Genomic DNA, 22,709 nt, shown 5'->3' with positions numbered 1-22,709 from the left:
AGGTGCGGACCATAAGATCATGTACTTTTCCTCACCAAAAGAAATAGAAAATGTACAGTTTAAAGAGAAAAACACACCACTGAATTTAATATCACACCTAAAGCTTGTGCTGGAAGAGATGTGGTGATGAGCGCAATGAAGGGCAGGTCTTGGACAGTGTGTTAAGTAGCTGTTCACAGGGACCACAAAAGCAACTAAATGCAGATCATATAGGGATGTGACTCATGCTTGTCCCAAAGCCTAAGTGAGGTATAGTCCAGGAGATGAAGGGCTGGCATTGGTTTCTTCATCACCCAGACCTCCCAACCTGTTGCCCGGTGTGTGCTCAGCCTTAGATCTAGCTACACACTTGTGATGAGCAAGACTGCTCTCGCAGAAGACCTGAGTTTGGTTCCCAGCACTCACATTGGAAGGCTCTCAAATGCCTGTAACTCAGGTTCCAGGGATCCTTATGGCCTCTGTGGGTACACGTGTGCGCACACACACATGCACACACGCATGCGTGCGCATACACACACGCATGCGTGCACACACAAAGTAACTATGATAATGTTTTAAATAAAAACAAGTAAGACAAAATGATGTTCTTTCATTTATTTATTCATTACCAATGGGTCGACTTGCTCAGTTACAGTATTTCCTTTATTTATTTATTTATTTTGAGATAGAATCTGTCTTAGTCAGTGTTCTGTTGCTGTGAAGAGACACCGCGGCCAATGGCAACTCTGATAAGAGACAGCATTTAACTGGGGCTTGCTTACGATTTCAGAGGTCCAGGTCATCATCATCAATGCAGGGCGTCTGGAGGCACACAGGCAGCCATGGTGCTGGTGGGGTGGCTGAGGGTTCTTCACCCGGACGTGAGGCAGCAGGAAGAGAGAGACAGAGGCCTGGCTTGGGCTCTTGAAACCTCAAAGCCCACCCGACTGGCAACACCTCCCAATCCTTTCCACGTAGCGCCACTCCCGATGGCCAAGCATTCAGGTGTATGAACTTCCCATTCAGATCACCACGGGGCCTCACAATGTAGCCCAGGCTGGCCTCAAACCCCATCAGTGCCCCTCCTGGGGGCTGGTGTTGCAGGACTGCACCAGCATATCCAGCTTAGTGGTTTCTCATGTTTATGACTGTGCTGTACGTCATTTCAGAGAAATGCCCATCACTGCCTTCCCACAGAGTCTCGCATGCATTGTTACCCTGGGCTCTGTAGGTCCGGTGTTCCTATGCGTCATGGGCCCCAAGTGTGGCTGAATGCTCTGAGTTCTTCGTGTTGGCTTCAGGAGAGGACAGCCATGGTGATCGTCAGTATCACGAGGGAAGCATGAGCTGAGGTCCCTGTCTCCTAGCACTGGGAAGTGCTTGCTGTCTCCTTGGTACTGTCCAGGGAGCCATCTTCTCCAGTTGACATGTGTGGTGCAGGCGTTTGTGGGTGTACGATCTCCTGAGGCCAGGTGGGTCCATGACTGATAGAGAAGCATGCTATGGTGGGTTGAATGGGAATGTCGTATGCTTGAATAGTTGGTCCCCAGTTGATGGAACTGTTTGGGAAGGGTTGGGAGGCGTGGCCTCGTTGGAGGGGAAGTCTCACTGGGGATGGAACGTTGAGGTTTCAGAAGCCAACACCATTCCCAGTGTGCTTGTTCTCTGTCTTATTTGTAGATGGAAGCTCTTAGTGACTGCTCAGTGCTATGCCTGCCTGTCTGACCGCCACCATGCTTGCTGCCATGACGGTCGTAGGCGCCAGCCCTCTAGAACTCTGTGCCCCCAAATTAAATGCTTTCCTTTAGAAGTTGCTTTGGGCATGGTGTTTTGTCACAGCGATAGAAAAGCAACCAAGACCCGTGGCAAATGACATCAGTGAATAGGGAGAGTGTTGCAGAGCATTGGCAGGGACCTTTCCTAATAGTCAGAGTCCGCTGGGATTCTCAAGACCTTCCATCTTTCATTCCATAACTCGGGCGTACCCAGGCTTTGTGTGCTGAGTATTCAAGGCCACTGCTCCTTTCTGCGGTGCTCCCCAGGTGGAGCACTGAGGAGGAGCCAGCCATTCCCCAGTCCGGCGTAAAGGAGGCCTGGTGGTGCACACCGGTGACCCCAGCCCTATAAAAGTGGGGACGGGAGGGTTAGAACATTCAGGTTTATCCTCAGCTGCGCAACAAGTGTGAGGCCAGCCTGGGCTCCATTAAAGAATAGTAATGTATTCCCCTCCCACACACACACACAACCCTATCTACACCTTCTTTTTGCCATGTGCTGAGAAGTGCCCGAAAGGGACCTAAGAACCCCCAGCCACCTCTTCCACAAGCAGGCAGGAATAAATGTCACAGGTCAGCTTCCTTTTGTAAATGGCTGTGTTCTTTTCCTGCCGCGGGAAATCTCTGTCCTAGATTCTGTCAGTCCTACTGTGGGTCTGTGCCAGATTTATCTTGTATGAAGTACATACTTAGAGGAGATGTGTTGGTAGCAAACATAAGCAAGTAAACATTCCCCTTCTGCATCTAGAGCCGTCTTGGTTAGGGTTCCAAGTGCTGCCACAGAACACTGTGACCAAAGCAACTTGGGGAGGAAAGGGTTTATTTGGCTCACACTTCCACAGCCCTGTTCATCACTGAGGGAAGTCAGGACAGGAACCCAAACAGGACAGGAACCTGGAGGCAGGAGCTGATGCAGAGGCCGTGGAAGGTGCTGCTTACTGGCTTGCTCAGCCTGCTTTCGCATAGAACCCAGGACCTCCGGTCAGGGATGCCCCACCCAAACGGGCTGGGCCCTCCCCCATCAATCACTAATTAAGAAAATGCTTGCCTACAGGCTACAATACAGCCTGATCTTGTGGAGGTATTATCTTCAGGTCACCTCCTCTCAGATGACTTTAGCTTGTGTCACATTGACATAAAACCACCCAGCACAAGTAGGTGCTGTCTGAGAGTCAGCTGAAACACATTTGAAAAACGACTTGTGAGGAGGCTGGAGCGTAGTTCAGGCAGTAGAGTGCTTGCCTTGCAAGCAGTAGTCCCTGAGTTCTAGATCCAGTACCCACTTTAAAAAGCCTGGCTTGGAGAAGCTGCTGTCACCGCCACCATGCCGATGAAGGGTAGCTTCCCACAACAGGTGGTCTTGGGAATATAAGGAAAGAAACTGAACAGGGCAGGGGGGACAACCAGTCAGCAGAAGCCCTCAATGGTCTCTGCTTCGGCTCTGCCTCCAGGTTCCTGCCCTGGCTTCCCCTGATGACGGACGGACTGCATGTAACCTATAACCCAATTAAACCCTTCCCTTACCGTGTTGTTTTTGGTCATGGCCATTATCACAGCAAGAGAAAGCAACCCGGGGCATAAAATGACCCCCAACAGATACGTATGTGCGGCAGTAAATCAGGGGTTCAAGAGCTCACGCTTGGCATCAGTTGACAGTTGGCTTCTACTTTCCACCTGACGGTGTCACCCAGGTCTAGTGAGCCATCTTTCTGGGGCTTTCCTTCATCTTTGTTGGGAGGGTCCCCCAGCACACACACACACACACACACACACACACACACACACACACTTCTTCTCCGACATCAAACTAATACACGAATTTGGCAGTCTAACCCTAAACACAGCATGTGGCTTCCTGCCTCCTAAGTTAGACCCCTGAGGGGCTTTTGAATAGCGTCTAATGGAAGGTAACCTTTGACCTGGAGATTCCCTGCCCCTCTTACCAAGGCTTCGCAAACGATGGCTCATGTAAAAGGATGGGTGAAGGGCCGGCCAGGGCACAGGCTTTCTGAGCCCTTGGGGGCCCTGCCTGCCTTGCTTTCATCACAATGCACCCTTCATCTGTCCAGTGCCCACATCAGCCTCTTTCAGGAGCCCTGACTTCTGCTTTCTGGCCCTGAAGATCTGTTTGCCCGTCGACTGGGTCCCCCTGAGTAATTCTTTGGCATTACCTGAAACCAAAGCTGAACTTAACGACTTGGGTAACATCTCTGGAACGGCCCCCCACTGGGAGACCCTGAACACCTGCTTCCAGGTACCTCCGGAACTGTGGCAGGGGGCTCAGGAGGAGTGGGAGGAGGCCCCGCTATCATGCATTTCACCCCATCCCTTGGCAGGGGCAGGTAGCTGAGAGCATTGACGGACCCCGTCTCCATCTATCGGACATGGGCCATGGCCAGGCCACTGTGGACATCATGTAGGCAATACTTCTCCCTTCGCCAAGTGGCTTTTCTTCTCCTTGTTCTTCTCTTGGCCATTCTTGGTTATGGCTACTGGTACCAGAAGAGCCAGATTCACAAAAGTGAGCTAATGAGGGTGGGCATAGTTTCTAAAGGAAAGTACACGCTGCAAGAGAAATTAACAAAATTGATATATCCCCAGCCAAGTGTGCTTATACCTCCTAGGAAGGATGCCCTTGTGTTGACCAGTTGGCTTGCCCCGATTGTGTGGGAAGGGACTTTCAACATTAACATCTTAAATAAGCAGTTCCAGCTCCAGAATGTCACCATCGGATTGACCGTGTTTGCTTTAAGAAACTACACGGTGTACCTGGAGCAGTTCCTGAGGTCTGCAGATATATTCTTCATGGTGGGACACAGGGTGAATTACTATGTCTTCACTGACCAACCTCACACAGTTCCTCATATGCCCCTCCGTAATGGGCGAAAAGTGATCACCTTCCAGATCCAGAGTTTTGAGCGCCCACAGGACAACTCCATGCAGCGTATGGAGGTCATCAGCATCTATTCCAAGCAGCGTTTCTATGAGGAGGTGGCTTATCTTGTATGTTCTGATGTGGATGTCACCTTCCAGCATGCCGTAGGCGTGGAGATCCTCTCTCCTTTGTTTGCCACCCTCCATTTGAGCTTCTACATGAGCATTCGGGAGGCATTCCGCTACGAACGCCGGCCTAAGTCACAGGCTTACATCCCAAAGGATGAGGGGGACTTTTATTATACAGGGTCCTTGTTTGGGGGATCGGTGGCAGAGATACACAGGCTCACGGCAGCCTGCCACCAGATGATCGTAACAGATAGATCCAACAACATTGAGGCCCTCTGGTACGATGAGAGTTACCTGAACAAGTACCTGCTTTACCACAAACCCACCAAGATCCTTTCTTTAGAGTATATGTTCAATAAGAGGATGGCTTTCGAGAGGGGGCTGAGAGACCACCTCAATTTGTTCAGCCTCGTCAGGCATGTTAAAATTTTGGAGGTGCCAAAAAAATTTAATGCAGATGCATAATAAAGATATTGTCAGAAACTATGCAGAGACAGAGAGGGTGATGAATGCTGTGCCCTAGCCATCCACTTAGTATGCTCCCCTCCTCTCTTTTCAAAGATTTATTTTATGTGTATGCATGCCTGAATGTATGTATGGGCACCACATGTATGTAGTGTCCACAGAGACCAGAAGAGGGTGTCTGAACTGGTGAAACCAGATGTCTGTGAGCAGCCATGTGAGGGCTAGGAACCAATCCCTGCTTTCCTGCAGGGACAAAGAACACCCTTGACCACCAAACCCTAATCTCCAGCCCCTAGCTGGAGCCCCCACACCCTAGGCAATGCTTTCTTCATTTAAAGCAGTTTGACAGAAAGGGTAACTCTACATCGCCCCTCATGCTGAGAAAAATTGTCAGCGTCTCCCATCAAAGTACCAAATGTAGCGGAGCATAGACACAGACAGACATCACACACACACACCATACACATACACCACATACACACACCACACACACACACAGACATCACACACACACACAGACATCACACACACCCACCACACACATACTACACACATACACCGCATACAATGCCACACAATACACCACATACACACACCACACACACACTACACACAACACACCCGTACACACACCACACATACATCACACACATCAATACACACATACACCACACCCACACCACACCCAGGGAGGCCAGAGGCTAGAGCCCAAGCTCAGGTGTTAGTTCTTGCCCTACTATTGTAGAATATTAGTTAAAGATGTGTTGCATTCTTTTATATTGCCTTTGTTTAACTGTAAAACTGTGACTTTGCCTGTCTAATTTGACTGGTCTAATAAAGAGCTGAACAGCCAATAGCAAGGCAGGAGAAAGGATAGGCAGGGCTGGCAGGCAAAGAAAATAAATGGGAGGAGAAATCTGGGAAGAAGACCAAGGAACGAAAGAAGGGGAGGAGGATGTCAGGAGCCAGCTACACAGCGAGCCACGGAGTAAGAAGCAAAGAAAGGTAAGTAGACTAGAGAAAGGCAAAAGCCAGAGGTAAGAGGTAGATGGGTAATTTAAGAAAAGCTGGCTAGAAACAAGCCAAGCTAAGGCTGAGCATTCGTAAGTGAGAATAAGACTCTGTGTATTTATTCGGGAGCTGGGTGACAGGCCCCCCTCAAAGAGCAAAGAGTAAGAAACAAACAAACAAGCCAATGCTGCCGTCATCAATTTCTCCAAATACCCCGAAGACGGATAACATGGGTAGTCTCAGCTTGATGTGACATACAACACATCAGAGATGAAATTGCTCAGAAATTAAGGAAAAGGTCTCCCAGACACAGACTCTTGGCTACTCCGTCTGCTTTGTGTTACCTGCCTCCCCTCTTGAACAAACAAACGAGCACACCTTTTACTTGTAGATTCTGTCTAAAGTGGAAAGATCATCACCTCAGCGTGGGAGAGTATGCTTCTGGGTCAGATGGAGGTTGATTCCTCCAAGTCCTGTGTCCATAGTGCATGGTGTCTTCAGCAATAGGGACTCACCTTCAAATTCTTGGAGGCAACCAGTGGCAACAGCAAAAGTCTGTTTGGGGAGTTACTTGGACTCCATCTGACCAACAACTCAGAAGGGAGCTTCCCATGCCTGGTGGTGGGGTTTTGTTACATAGTCCGTGCTATTGGAGAGGAGCAGTGTCGCCTACATAGTAACTTCCTTTAAGCACTATACATATGTCTACTCATACACCTACATATTCCATATAAGTTTAGGTAAACACAAAGTAATATTCCCTATGGCTTTCTCAAACCGTGTTATTTGTTTCCCTCCTCTCCCTCTGCTTCACTGTCTTTCCTCAACCCCACACCCATCTTCACACTTCCTCTTCCAGAGCACCCATGTCCTGCTGTCTCCCCTCCAGAGGCAGGAACTCACTCCCAGAGACACTCTTCCTCCAAGGCCACACCTCCTAGTAGTGGCCTATGAGCCTAAGGGGGCCATTTGTACTCAAACCACCACATGGCCCATGGGGCAAATCCCCTCCACAGACTGCGTGTTGCTGTTGGGTTTTGGTTTTTATGTTGTTGGGGATGAACTTCAGGCTAGACAACTGATCTACCTACCACTCAGCTACTCTACCACTCAGCTACATATCCACTCCCACAGCCCATCTCTGTATGCCAGCATCCTTTAAGTGATTGTGATGTAATACCTTTGTAGAAAGAAGAAAAAGAGAAAAATAGAGGAGAATGCTCACCAGAGCCCATATTTCATCAGCATAATTAACTGGCACTTCACAGAAAAATAGGCCAACCCTTGCTTTCTAGTTTTCTCTGCTTTAAGCTACATCATTTGCATATGTATTCCCAAGTATTTTGTGTTTGTTACATGTTATCTGATGGGGGGATGTCCTCCTGTGTATATGTTTCTTTTATTGGCCAATAGCCAATAGAGGCAGGAAGATAGGCAGGACTAGGAGACGAAGAGAATTCTGAGAAAGGGAGGCAGAGAGAAACTGAGAAGAGCTGAGATGGAGCTGAAGGAGTAACATGCCAAACTATGGGTAAGCCCCAGCCTTGTGGCAATACATAGATTAACAGAAAAGGGTTAAAATGATGGCAGAGCTAGCCAATAAGAAGCCCTAGCCATCGGCCAACAGTTTTATAACTAATATAGTCCATGTGTTTGTTTGGGGCTGAAGGGCAGTGGGACCTGGTGGGACAAGAAAAACTACAGCAGAAGCTATTATCAATGATATCTTTAAATTTTTACTTTCCAGTTCCTTTTTCACTAGAAAATACAATTGACTTTTTCTACCCTGAAACCTTGCTGAATTCTTTTTGTAGTTTCTTAATCATTTCTAGATACACCATTGCGTTTTTTATTTTGTTGTTTTTTCCTTTGATTTTTTGATAGAGTTTCTCTGTGGTGTAATAGCCTTAGCTGTCCTGGAACTCACTTTGTAGACCAGGCTGGCCTTGAACTCACAAATATCCAACTTTCTCTGCCTCCTAAGTGCTGGGTTTAAAGGCATGCTCCGCCACAGCCCGGCCGCAGAATGATTTAGTAGAGGGTATTAAGTGTTGTCAGTCTCCCCACAGCTCTGAGTTAACACCACAGCTGGTCACACTATTGAGTTGCACCGTTTGCTTTCTGGGCATTAGACCAACCCACAAATGCATTCCTGGCACAAACCTCATTGGCAATGGTAAGTCATCATTTTCGTTATCGTTCTATTGCTATGACAAAACACCATGACCAAGGCAGCTTTTAAAGTATTTCATTGGGAGCTTGTGTACAGTTTCAGGGGGTTTATTTATTCCATCACCATCATGGTGGGAAGTACAGTATCAGGCAGACATGGTGCAGCTAAGAGCTTACATCCTGATCACCAGGCAGCAGACAGATACAGTGCAACACTGGCCTGTTGTGGATTTTTGAAACCTCAAAGCCCATTCCCAATGGCACACCTTCTCCAATAAGACCACACCTCCTCATCTTCCCTAAACAGTTCTGTAGTGAGATATTCATTTTGTCTGTACCTATGGCAGACCACGCCCATTGGGGGTGGAGACAAGGCCAGACCTGACCTGGGGGAACTAAGGCTGAGGAGGGGGCTTGGGGAGCTGTCTTGCTTGCAGCACAGGCACAGGAGAGCATCCGGAGGCATCCTTGGGACCAGGAACCTGCTGGTGTTCATCTGTCTATATTATAAGTTATTTCTCCCTGAATAAACATCTATTTGGCTTATTTGTTTCTCCTGATCCTTATTAAACATCAATACAGTTCCCCAACTGGAGACTAAGCATTCAAACGTATGAGCTTATGGGGGCCATTCTCTTTCAACCCGCCTTAGTCATCCTTTTTCCATGGCTTAGTTGGGATTTCCTAAAATGCTAATGGCTCTTTCATGAAGGGTATTAATCTTCAAATATGTTTATTGTTGGCCCGAGGTAACTCTGGCCTCACAGAGACAGCTAGGAGGAAAGCTTCCTCCTCTCCACCCACTAAAAGAATGTAACACAGGTAAAATATTGTTGAACCATGCTTGAAAGAGTTGGCTGGGTTTAGTGCCCCGTGGGAGGGGGTTTAGTGCCCCGTGGGAGGGGGTTTAGTGCCCCCGTGGGAGGGGGTTTAGTGCCCCGTGGGAGGGGGTTTAGTGCCCCCCGTGGGAGGGGGTTTAGTGCCCCCCGTGGGAGGGGGTTTAGCGCCCCCCGTGGGAGGGGGTTTAGCGCGCCCCGTGGGAGGGGGTTTAGCGCCCCCCGTGGGAGGGGGTTTAGTGCCCCGTGGGAGGGGGTTTAGTGCCCCCCGTGGGAGGGGGTTTAGTGCCCCCCCGGGGAGGGGGTTTAGTGTCCCCGTGGGGAGGGTGTTTAGTGCCCCCCGTGGGGAGGGGGTTTAGTGCCCCCGTGGGAGGGGGTTTAGTGCCCCGTGGGAGGGTGTTTAGTGCCCCCGTGGGAGAGGGTTTAGTACCCACCGTGGGAGGGGGTTTAGTGCCCCCGTGGGAGGGGGTTTAGTGCCCCCGTGGGAGGGGGTTTAGTGCCCCGTGGGAGGGGGTTTAGTGCCCCCGTGGGAGAGGGTTTAGTGCCCCGTGGGAGGGAGTATAGTGTCCCCGTGGGAGGGGGTTTAGTGTCCCCATGGGAGGGGGTTTAGTGCCCCCCGTGGGAGGGGGTTTAGTGCCCCGTGGGAGGGGGTTTAGTGTCCCCGTGGGAGGGGGTTTAGTGCCCCCCGTGGGAGGGGGTTTAGTGCCCCGTGGGAGGGGGTTTAGCGCCCCCCGTGGGAGGGGGTTTAGTGTCCCCGTGGGAGGGGGTTTAGTGCCCCGTGGGAGGGGGTTTAGTGCCCCCCGTGGGAGGGGGTTTAGTGCCCCGTGGGAGGGGGTTTAGTGCCCCCGTGGGAGGGGGTTTAGCGTCCCCGTGGGAGGGGGTTTGTTCTCCTTTCTGCGTGCTATTCTTTACCTGCTGAGACTGTAGTGGTGTTCTTGCTTTTCATTCCTGATATTATTTGATATTCCCCCCTTTTGATTTTTCCTTCCTTTTGTTGGAGACAGGATCTCACTATGTACACTTGGCTAGCCTCAAACTTGAAGAGAGCTGCCAGCCTCTGCCCACGTTGTTCTAGGGCTCAAGTCATGGCCCACCCGTTTTAATTACCCCTCCTCCCCCTCCTCCCCCTCCTCTTTCTCCAGGCTGGCCTTGAATCCACAGGGGTCCACCTCCCTTTGCTTCCCAGGTACTCTCCTCTCAGCTCCTCTTTTAATTTCTTGATCAAACTTACTACCGTTGTATCAGTATTAGTAGCCTAAGACCCACCTAGGATACTTACCAGGGACAACAGTCCTAGCTAGCTTCCTCCAGGCCTTTCCTGGATCTCATCAGTAGTGGACCCTTAATATGGTCATCTTCCAAGTGCCCCAGCTCTTAATACTGCTGCATTAGACTTTGAATGGAAAGTCTCAAGGGGACATGAAACATATAAACCATGGCAGGAGAGCCTGCTTGTTCCATTGAGCTTTACAATGAGCCTAACCCTGTTCCTTCCTTTCAATCATACCCTACTAGAAGGTACTTATTGGCCTTAAATGTTTTGGAAGTTGCTTTAGAGGGATCGGGTCTTTCCCCTTAGACTACCTACTCTGCCAGAGGGCATCAGTTGCTGGAGTTTTCTTGTTGCTGGGTAAAGCTTTAGCCCTGCACTCCCTCCTCAACCTTTGCAGAAGTGCCATAACACTGAGCTATGCAGATGGATCCACCTCCTCAGGATGCAGCAGAAACAGCAAATGCCACTAGGAGATTGATGTGTCTTGAGTTAAGCTGACCCAGGCCATCTCCACAGCTCCTGGATTGCTTGGATGGCATTTGTAGAAATAAAAGCCCTTGCCCTGCCTGTGGCCATTCACATTTCTTTTAAGTTTGGGGGCTGGGAAAGCCTGATATTTCATATGCACATCATTTAACCCTTGGAATAGATGTGTAGCTAAGTGGACAGAGTGCTCGCCTAGCATGCACATGGCCCTGGGTTTGATCCTCAGCCCTGCACAAAGCTGCTGTGGTGGCTACACCTGAGTAATCAGCATTAGGGGTGTGAAGATAGGAGAATCAGAAGTTCAAAGTCATCCTCAGCCACTTAGCAAGTTTGAAGCCAGCCTGAGCTACATGGGACCCTGTCTTCTAAAAATAATTATTTTAAAAGCCCACTTTATGGAGCCGGACAGATGAGATGGCTCAGCCGTTAAGAGCACTGGCTGCTCTTGCAGAGGACCCAGGTTTGATTCCCAGCACCCACATGGCAGCTCACAAACATTTGTAACTCTAGTTCCAGAGGATCTGACTCATTTTTCTGACCTCCATAGGCATCCAGCATGCAAAAGGTCACAGGCATAATGCAGGTAAAACACCCATACATACAAAATAAATTTAATAAATAATAAAGATTAAAATGCAGAATGAGTAAGCAGCCCTTGGGCAGATAAGATAGCTTGCCAGTTTCAGCATGATGTTTAGTTTCTCCCATTTCCCTGCAAACGAGATAATTTTCTTCTTTACAGTTGAGTAGAAGTCTGCTGTATGTGTTTGCCTCATCTCAGTTTATAATCCAGACTCTGCAAAACACGTGCTGAATGTCTTCACTCACATGTAGAACCTTGATATTATAAACACACACACACACCATACCACACACACATACACACTACACCCAGACACCACACGCACACCACACACATACACTACACACACACATACACACACCACACCACACACACATATACCACACACACACACATACACTACACAATACACCACTCACACACACACACACACACCATACCACACACACACACCATACCACACACACATACACACTACACCCAGACACCACACGCACACCACACACATACACTACACACACCACACACACACCACACACACACCATACCACACACACATACACACTACACCCAGACACCACACGCACACCACACACATACACTACACACACACATATACCACACACACACATACACTACACAATACACCACTCACACACACACCACACACACACACCATACCACACACACATATGTAAGGAGTAAGGTTTTTCTGCCTGCCGCTGGTCTTGTCCCACCGCTGTGCCAGCCCCAAATAACACACAAAGACTCTGTATTTGATATAATGCTGTTGGCCAGGTACTTGTTTCTTATCGGCTAGCTCTGGCTTAAGTATTATCCCATTTCTGTTAATCTATGTATTTCCACGTGGTCTCATCTTACCGGAGAGCCGGCTGGCGTCCTGCTCTCTCCAGAGTCTCCATCTTGACCCCTCCTTACTACTTCCTCTTTCCTCCTTGTCTCCTAGTCCCTCCTATCTCCTTTCCTATTGGCCAACAGTGCTTTATTCATTAGCCAGTATGAGAAACATATTTACAGAATGACGTCTCCCATCACATATATACTACATAATACACCATATATACACACACACCACAAACACACCACACACAGACACCACACGCACACCACACACAGACATACACCACACAACCACACACATACCATACCACACACATATACACTTCACAATACACCACACACACACACACACACCACAAACACACCACACACAGACACCACACGCACACCACACAGACACCACACGCACACCACACACAGACATACACCACACAACCACACACATACCATACCACACACACATACACTACACAATACACCACACACAGACACCACAAACACACCACACACAGACACCACACGCACACCACACACAGACACCACAAACACACCACACACAGACATACACCACACAACCACACACACACCATACCACACACACATACACTACACAATACACCATACACAGACACCACAAACACACCACACACAGACACCACACGCACACCACACACAGACACCACAAACACACCACACACAGACATACACCACACAACCACACACACACCATACCACACACACATACACTACACAATACACCACACACACACACACCACACACAGACACCACAAACACACCACACACAGACACCACAAACACACCACACACAGACACCACATGCACACCACACACAGACATACACCACACAACCACACACATACCATACCACACACACACACCATACCACACACACATACACTACACAATACACCACACACACACACCACAAACACACCACACACAGACACCACACGCACACCACACACAGACACCACATGCACACCACACACAGACATACACCACACAACCACACACATACCATACCACACACACACACCATACCACACACACATACACTACACAATACACCACACACACACACCACAAACACACCACACACAGACACCACACGCACACCACACACAGACATACACCACACACACATATACACACCACAAACACACCACACACAGACACCACACAGACACCACACACAGACATACCCCACACAACCACACACACACCATACCACATACACACCACACACAGACATACACCACACAACCATACACACACCATACCACACATACACCACACATCACAAGGGTAGAAAGATTTGAGATGACCAGGCTCTGGGGAGTGGTGGCAAAAGCAGGTGACAATAGGAAAATATTGTCAAAGTACATGGTTATTAAATTTAAATGCCATGTGACTATTATGTATATCATGATTTTGTACTATGTCACTTTATACATAATTAGTGGCAGGGCTGAGAATTATTCTGGCTCTGACTCCAGTCCTCACGCTCAATGCAACCACACATGTCACTTTTCACCGTCTCCCAAGACTCCTGCATTCTCTACACAGTATACAGACCCTGGACACCAAGGGCCGAGGCATTGCTGCTTTGTTAGAATCGCTGTGGTAAAGACCGCTTTTAGCTATAGTTTTAAAAACACAGCAAAACAGGAAGAAGCATCAGTTGCAAAGATTCATCTCCATCAGCGGTTTCGTTTCAAATGGACTCAGCATAGATGTTTCTCGCTCTTCTTACCATGGTGGTGCCCTGGAAGACAGCAAGATGGGCATTAGAGTTCAGATCTGAAATACCCCACCTGACCCTCCCTTACCCCATCCCGACAAAGCTTGTATGTCTCCAAAGCTGCAGTGACCAAAGGTGGGGCTTGGGAAAATGACTGGCTCCTGAGGACCTTGACGCTACTGACAGAGTCACAACAGAATGAGCCCTTCGAGGATGGTGTCGACCTTAGAAGCAAGGCCCAGTGGGGGGATGTGAGTCACTGCAGAGGAAGTTCCCTTGAAGGACAATTTTGTCTCCTAGGCTTGCCCTCTCTCTTGGTCTTTGCTCCCTGTTGGCTAGCATTTGAGAGTCTCCCCTGTACCCTCTGCCACAGGTCTGAAACAATGAGGCCAAGTAATGATGGGCCCGAGTCCCTGAGGCTGTGAGCCAAAAGAAGTTGGTTTTCCAGGTGTTTTCTCATAATGATAGGAAGAAGATGAGGATGGGATGCCCTCACTGACAGTTGCCGGGCTTCCGGAAGGACTTTTCAATCCTCTCAGAAGGACAGACACAGCTCCTTGACCCACCTCCTAACACTCCTGTCCCCAAGATTTTAACACGACTTTGACCTCATAGCAATGAGCTACAGAACATTAGACCCACATGCTTCCAAAATTAAAACAGCCCCATGAGAAGCATGATAAAGTAAGTCACATCAGTACAGGCCACAATAATTCGTAACAGGGAGCGAGACTTTTTTCTTTCTGTGGTACCAGGAATCGAACCCAGGGCTCCCACATGCTGGAAAAGTGTTGTAGTTAGGACTTACATTCCCGCTGGTAGTCCACCATGCTTACAGATTCACCACAGAATTGTAACACCATGGAAGGCCCAACATGAGAAACTAGAAATGCCACAATTACGCATGTGTCTTCTTGCAGCTGAATTGTAAGGACACAGATGGCCCCTGCTGAAATGAAAGACTGCAAAATCTGAGAAGCTGGTTCCAGGACAGCCCTGAAGTCATAGCCATGGCTCAAATGATGGGGTGGGAAGGGGATGATCTGGGCCTCAGGGCCTGCTCTGCTACTGAGACTGGCCCCCTGGCCCTTGGGAACACTACTTGTATTTTTTCAGTTTCTGTTAAGGAGACAACATTTTGCTAAATTGTTCTTTTGTAAAAATAGTTTCTCAGCATTGACATGATATATATATATATATATATATATATATATATGTATGTATGTATGTATATGTATATGTATATGTATGTATGTATGTATATATATATATCTGTTGGAACACCGTCCAAGAATAGTCATATGAAGAGACTTCTGAGTGTGTGTGTGTGTGTGTGTGTGTGTGTGTGTGTGTGTGAAAACACAAGAAAACAAGACAAAAGTCTCGTGACCTCAATTTCTTCGAAACATGGAATTGTTCTTGGATTATGCTTTTTTATCCCCCTCCCAGATATGGTAAATAGAAGTGAGTTTACTTCAGATTATTCCTTATAACTGGCTATTGTTATTAGTTCATATTCCTCTTTGGAAAAGCGTGTGATGTGCAGCTTGCCCTTTAAGCTGTGACCTTTACTCATGTGACTCCTCTTAACCCTAACTAAGTGTCTGATGCTCTGAATGAAGCTGGCTACTGTAGGAGACTGTAATCCTCCTCATTCATCGGCTCCATTCTCCCAGGCCCCACCACCTCTAGAGCAGTGAACCACCTACAAGCCTGAACATGATGGTGGTGGACGCCCTTAATCCCAGCACTCAGGCGGCAGAGGTAGGAGGCCAGCCTGGTCTACAGAGCAAGCTCTAGGCCTACACAGCGCGACCCAGTCCCAAACAACAACAAAACCAAATCTTAAATTTGGAGCCTCAAAAGAGAAAGGTCCAACAATTAGGACACTTTTCACGTGTAGAGGGAAACCAAAGGCCGCTGTAGTGTGACACTCTGCCCTTCTTTTGCACTGTTCCAGGGAAAAGAGAGAAAGAAAAACTAAAGCAGAGTCACAACAGTTACACTGTTGCAGGAGCACAGAAACGATTTCCAAGAGGGACAGAAGGTTTCTGGCCTCAGGAAATCGTCTTCATCCACTCATGGATCACGGAGAAGCTGAAAATGGGGATGGGGAAGTGGGGGGGCAGGGGGGCACACTGCAGGCAGCCAGCATGCTCGCTGCTGTCAATCAATACCCAACAGTGTTTTGAGATGGACAGAAGCCGGGCATGAGGACAGAGGGTCCTGGTCTGACATCACATCACATCTGAGCAAACATTCAAGTCCTCCATTGTCACAAAGGATTTGAAGAGGTGGCACACGTGCCTTTGATCCCAGCACTGGGAAGGCAGAGGCAGGTGGATATCTGTGAGTTCGAGGTCAGCCTGGTCTACAGTGAGTTCTGGGACAGCCAGGGCTGTTATACAGAGAAACCCTGTCTCGAAAAAACCAAACAAAGAATTTGAAGAGGAAGTGATTTAGCCTAAAGTTAACCTTAGCCAAAGACCAAAGCGGGTTCTGTGAGACATGCCTTGGAAGGCAGGAGACCTTCTGGAAAAAGGTCTTGTCTATTACACTTTGCTCACCAGCACAGGACGATACCGACCAGCCTCATTCAACCTGAAAGGCGTTGAAGTAAGAGGAAAGCAAGAAGGACTAACCTAAGAAATCAGCCCAGCTAAACGTGTGTTGGGGTGGGGTGCCTTTGTGTCTGGTAAAGTTGGGGTTGAGGGTGTTGTCATAGCACGCTTCAGCTGTCAACTTGACACACCCCAGGGTCACCTAGGAAGAAGGGACCTCAACTGAGGAAATCTCCATCAGATGGGACAGAACCTCCTGGACAAGTAGTCCTGGGTCGTATAAGAAAGGAAGCTGAACAAACCAATGGGAGCAATCTAGCAAGCTGAGCTCCTACCTACAGGTTCCTGCCTGAGTGTCTGCCCTGGCTTCCCTCCATGAAGGAGTACTGTAACCCTGAATGTGAAATAAACCCTTCATCCCAACTGGGTTTTGGTCAGTGTTCTATCACAGCAACAGAAAGCAAACTTAGGCCAGGTGGGGCGAGGGGGCAATTATTCCCGAGCATTTACTCCCCCTACCAATTGGAAATGTGAAGCCTATGCTCACACTAGTAAAAATCCGTACTCCTTTAATCCTAGCATTCGGGAGGAGAGGTGGACCGATCTTTGTGAGTTCAAGGCCAGCCTGCTCTACGGAGTGAATTCCAGGACATCAGTGGCTGCAGAGAAACCCTGTCTTGAAAAAGTAAGAACTTAAAAAATGATGGTTCTGATCTCAGACAGCATGTTAGAAGAGTGACAGGCTGTCACTGACCCAGTCTGAGATCTTTCTGGTAGTCTTGCTCAGCATCAGTCCAGGGATATTTGCTGACTCTTATGAGCATTCCCGCGTCTGTCAACACTTCTTTAAAGCTGTGTCCGTTTGGAAGTTTCTTATTCCACATGTACTCAGGAGAGAGGATCTTGGTGGGCTTGTTGTAAAGGAGATACTTGTTCAAGTAGCTTTCATCATGCCTCGGGACCTTGATGTGATCGGCCTGGTCCATCTTCATTGCCTGGTAACAAAACTTGGTGAGCCTGTGAACCTCCAGGACCTTTCCCCCAAAGAAGGCCCCTGAGTAGTAAAAATCTCCCTCGTTCTCAGAAATATAGGCTTGTGACTGAGGCTGCCTTTCGTAAGCCAACGATTTCCTTGGTAACCCAAAGAACAAAGGGTCCAGCGTGCCGAACAAGGAGGATAGGATCTCCACGCCCACGCTGTTGCAGAAAACGATGTTCACGTGTGCACAGACCAGGTAATCCACCTCCTTTGCAAAGCGCTGCTGGGAAAAATAGCTGATCACCTCCATTCTGTGGATGTGAGTGTTCCAGGGGTGGGCAGAGCCCTGGGCTTCCAGAATTACCATCTGCCTTCCTTTATAGGGCTTCAGGAATGGCACACTGGATGGCTGATCCGTGAAAATGTAATACTTCACCCGGTGTCCCTCCATGAAGTACATCTCCGCCGTCTGCAGGAACACTTTTAGGAAGGCTACATATTTTCCGGTGGCAAACACAACTAACCCAATGGAGACGTTCTGGAGCCGGAATTGCTGGTTCAGGATTTCAATTTGGAAAGTCCCATCCCACACGATGGGAGCCAGCCAAGGGGTCTGCATGACTATGTTTTCGCTGTTGGGTGCTATTAGTTTCGACTGATAATACATCCTGGACACATTCACTATTTTCAGGTGATCTACTTCTCTAACCGTTATGCTATCCTTCGCCAGCAGGTATTTTGGTTTCTGCTTATTCAGGCTCAAGAGAGTGTAGGCAAAAAAGGCCAATGTGAGGGTGAGTAGGAAAACAAAGTTCACACAAAGAAGTGAGTGATATTTTGATTTCTCTGATTTTGGCAGTAGTCGAGTCACGGCTGTCGGTATCTCGACCATGATGTGAGAGTAACCTGTTCTGGGTCAGATGGGCCAAATCCAAGGTTCTGAGATATCCGAGTCTCCCAACACACAGCCTACTCATCAAGCAGCCCTTCAAACTCCCCAGTACTGACCCAAGTGTCAGGCACCATGTAGTTCAAATGGAGAAAGTCTCAAAATCCCAATAGAACTCCAACAAAGTCAGCTTCTCTTTACAGTGTTTTCCAAGCAACGGCATGGCAGGATTCAGTCATTGGAGCATAAAGAACAGCCAGGAGGACTGAACTCAGGAGACTGGCTCAAAGGCCATCACTAAGCATGCCAAGAGAAGAGATTGTGATGAAATCAGGGCAGGGCAGACACCACCAGAAGTGACCTGGTGCTCAGGACACCCATGCTCCACCTTGTTCTCCACAGTTACTGCCTGTGAAACTGTTAGCAGAAGCCACTTCCCTGGAAAATCCACAGCCTTAGGGCTGGACTGTCTCTAACATCACATCTAGTTGGGCTGCTGGGGGCCCTCACTTGGAAGGACCTTTGGGTACCACAATAGAAGGGGATCAACGTTTGTTTTCCCCTTATTCCCCTAGTATCATGTAGAACCCATTGAAGATCTGCTTTGAGGTGGCAGGCTTCACATTGTTAGAGCCCGGAGGCTAACTTTAGTTAGGATTATCTTGTTCAACCATCACCCTATGTGAATGCAGCCGCGTTGGAAAACCCATCCTTGAAAGGTCCAGGCTCAGTATTGGTTTCAACCTTGAGCAACGTTAAACAGACTAGAGATTCCAAATTCAGCGGATAACTGCTTTGTGCTTTCTATTGCAGTGATTAAAGACCACGACAACAGCTACTTGGGGAGGAAAGGGTTTCTTTCACCTTACAGCTGGCTCACAGTCTATCATGACTGTGGGGAAGTCAGGGAAGGAACTAAAGCAGAGACCACAGAGGAACCATACTTTATGACTTGCTCTCCATAGCATGCTCAGCCTGCTTTCTTACACAGCCTGCCTAAGGATGGCACCACCCACAGTGGGCTGGGCCCACCTGCATCAATCATGAATCAAGAAAACGCCTCAGTTGAAGAGGCTGTTTTTCTCCAATGTGTACATCGGGCATCTTTAATAAAGATAGGGTGATTAGAGCTGGATGAGCTTCGATCCTGGTCATCTATGTCACCACCCCACATGTCTGTTTCTCTGCCAGTACCATACCGTTCTTGTCACTATGTCCCTGTAGTATAATTTGAGATCAGGAATAATGATACCTCCAGCATTATTATCTCCTTTGTCTTTTATATTTCCATTTGAGTTTTTTTTTTTTTTTCCAAGAGAAGGTTTCTCTGTGTAACTGTCCTGGAACTCACTTTGTAGGCTGGCCTCGAACTCACAGAGATCTACCTGCCTCTGCCTCCCAGGTGCTAGGATTAAAGATATGTGCTACCACTGCCCAGCTCCATTTGAATTTTTAAGATGGCTTTTTCTTCTTTCTGTGAAGAATAGTACAGTTTTGATGATGCTTGGATCGACGCTATAGATTAGTAAAGCCATTTTCACAATATTTATTCTCTGACTGCCTGAGTATGGGAAGTCTTTTCATCTTCTAGTGTCTTCCTCAATTTATTTCTTCCAGTGTTTTACAGTTTGTGTTGCAGACATCTTTCACTTCCTTGGTTAAGTTTATTCCAAGCATTTTATTAGTCTTGAGGCCATGTTGAATGTGATCATCTCCCTGGTTTTTGTTTTCCTCAGTATGCCTTTTATTGATATATGTATAGGAAAGCTACTGATTATTGTATGTTGATTTTCGTATTCTGGCACTTTGAAGGTAATCTCTAAGATGTTTCCTGGTAGAGTCTTTATGGTCCCTAATTGCCATGCCTGTGCAACCAGAGTACCAAGCTTGGTGGAGGGTATCAGGATTGAAACACTTAACAGACCACCACAAGAAGCGCAGAAGAAGCTGCTGTTTATTGCAAAGAGTAATGGGCGTAAATACCCAAGCCAGGAGATGGGTTAAGCATAGAAGGAAGTCATGCACCACCCACACCTGGGGTCAAGGTACTGGCACTGTGTACCAGAAAGTTCTGAAAACAACCTTGTTTGCTCAACCTTGTTTGCATGGAAGTTCTACAGCTGGGTGGGGAGGAAGAGAACTTTAAAGGACAAGTACTTGACTTTCCCAACAGTTCCTCCGTTTTTATTTTTTAAATGAGGTGATCCCTGTCTTAGGTTACCTGGGGAACAAATACCTCACCCGTCACGGGGAAACGCTCTCATCATTCCCTGTCTTAGGCGGCATTGATCCCGCTAGGAGTTGCCCGCTGTTGGTTATCGCTTCTCCAGCATCTGCAGCCACACTTAGGCTGATTCCTATTACATTGTCAAGGCCGTGAGCGCCTGTCAGGTGACACTTGCCTATTGTACTGGTTGTGGAATCCCGATGCAGGCACCGATACCCAGGACCCCGAGTAGGGATAACACAATAGACCCCGACCAGTGCTGTACCCATTCCCCCACAGGGGACATGAAATTTTACTAATTTTGTTTTTACAACCCCCTTTTCAGTCACTTTTCTCTGTAAACAATATTTGGGAATTTGGGCATCTTTCTTTCCAAACTGCTTCCTGCTGGTAGGGGGCGCTGTCATGGGGATCCTAAGAAGATGCAGAAATCCTGGCTGTAGTCTGCAAGGCTGCCTTGTCCCAGCTGTTTTGAATGTTGGATCACCTGGAACATTGTTTCAGGAGGTCTGGCTTGATCAAACCATGTTAGTCTGGAAGGAATCCACAGCTTTTTATTTTCTGTGGAAACAAAAATAGAAATCCTTTTCCCCAGTAACCTGTCCTTAGACTTAAATTTTGAAGTCAAGGCATTTTTAAAATCTATAAATTGGATTAATCTAGCAGCATTTCTTTTAACAGTTGTTTCTATTCCTCGTCTCCCTTATCTGAAGAAAGACCCTCACTACCATGTCCTCCATGAGTTTTGTTTTTTTTTTTTTTTTATGACAATGCAGCAGCTTACAGAGTTTTTCAATTTCCTCTATTAAAGTTTCCTCCTCCGAGTCCTCCTCCCACTCAGACTCAGAAGATGTTAACCATTTTGTATCATTCTCTTTACTGGGGGTCTGACTAATGGTTACTTTTGTCTAGTTTCCTCCTCTTGGACCTCTCTACAGGCCTGCTTGGTTATCTCTAGTTGTTTTTTCACTTTTACTTTGTTAGGAAGGCATCTTTGACTAACCTCCACAAAGAGGAGGTGGCTATCAGAACGCTGTCAACACCCTCCTCATGTAGCTTCTTCTGCAGGTCTGATTTCACTTGTTCCCAATCAGGAACATTAAGTCTTCCCCCAGTCAGAAACCAGGAACTAACTTTCCCTATGGTGTCTGTAGCTTTACTTTTAATTTCTGTTCCTTGTTGTTTTAAAAGCTTTCTTATTTGTTCCTTCCTTTCATTCTTACTTGAAGCAGTTCCCATATTGTTGTACGTACCTTGTTTACCCCAATGCGCTCAGGCCAGCTACAGAGCGACCCCGTCCTCACTTTCCAAATCTCGGTGGGACCTCCACTTTCCGCACCCACATGGCAAGAGTACTGAGCTTGGCGGTGGAGGGTGTCGGGATTGAAACACTAAACAGGCCACCATGAGAAGTGAAGAAGTTGCTGCCGTTTATTACAGAGAGTAATGGGCCCAAGCCTGGGGATGGGCTAAGCATAGAAGGAAGTCATGCACCACCCACATCTGGGGTCAAGGTACTGGCACTGCGCATTGGAAAGTTCTGAAAACACCTTGTTTGCATGGAAGTTCTACAGCTGGGTGGGGAGGAAGAGAGCTTTAAGGGACAAGTACTTAAATTTCCCAACACCTCATGTATAGAATCATGTCATTTGCAAATAAAGGTTCTTAGGAGTCTTCCTCTTCTGTTTGTATCAATTTTATTTTCTTCTCTTGTCCCCCTGCTCTAACTATGACTTCACACATGATCTTGAAGAGGAGGGGAGAGAGTGGACCCGCTTGTCTTATTCTTGATCTTAGTGGAATTGCTTTGAAGTTTTTCTGCATTTAGCGTGAAGTTGACTGTATG

The 22,709-nt window shown here is 47.8% G+C and overlaps 2 protein-coding genes across 2 annotated transcripts; one reads left to right on the top strand and one right to left on the bottom strand.

Annotated features, from left to right (window-relative positions):
* Positions 1–4,151: 4,151 nt before the first annotated feature.
* Positions 4,152–5,243, top strand: LOC127238650 (histo-blood group ABO system transferase 1-like). The gene has a single exon (XM_051207306.1). The coding sequence runs from the start codon at positions 4,284–4,286 to the stop codon at positions 5,220–5,222; it is 939 nt and encodes a 312-aa protein (XP_051063263.1). The 5' UTR covers positions 4,152–4,283; the 3' UTR covers positions 5,223–5,243.
* Positions 5,244–17,514: 12,271 nt separating this feature from the next.
* Positions 17,515–18,639, bottom strand: LOC127238902 (histo-blood group ABO system transferase-like). The gene has a single exon (XM_051207673.1). It carries the CDS (start codon positions 18,637–18,639, stop codon positions 17,515–17,517), a length of 1,125 nt encoding a protein of 374 aa, XP_051063630.1.
* Positions 18,640–22,709: the final 4,070 nt, after the last annotated feature.

Source organism: Phodopus roborovskii, unplaced genomic scaffold (assembly GCF_943737965.1).
Source record: "Phodopus roborovskii unplaced genomic scaffold, PHOROB, whole genome shotgun sequence".
Taxonomy (NCBI): Eukaryota; Metazoa; Chordata; class Mammalia; order Rodentia; family Cricetidae; genus Phodopus; species Phodopus roborovskii.
This window is presented reverse-complemented; position numbering and strand designations above follow the sequence as displayed.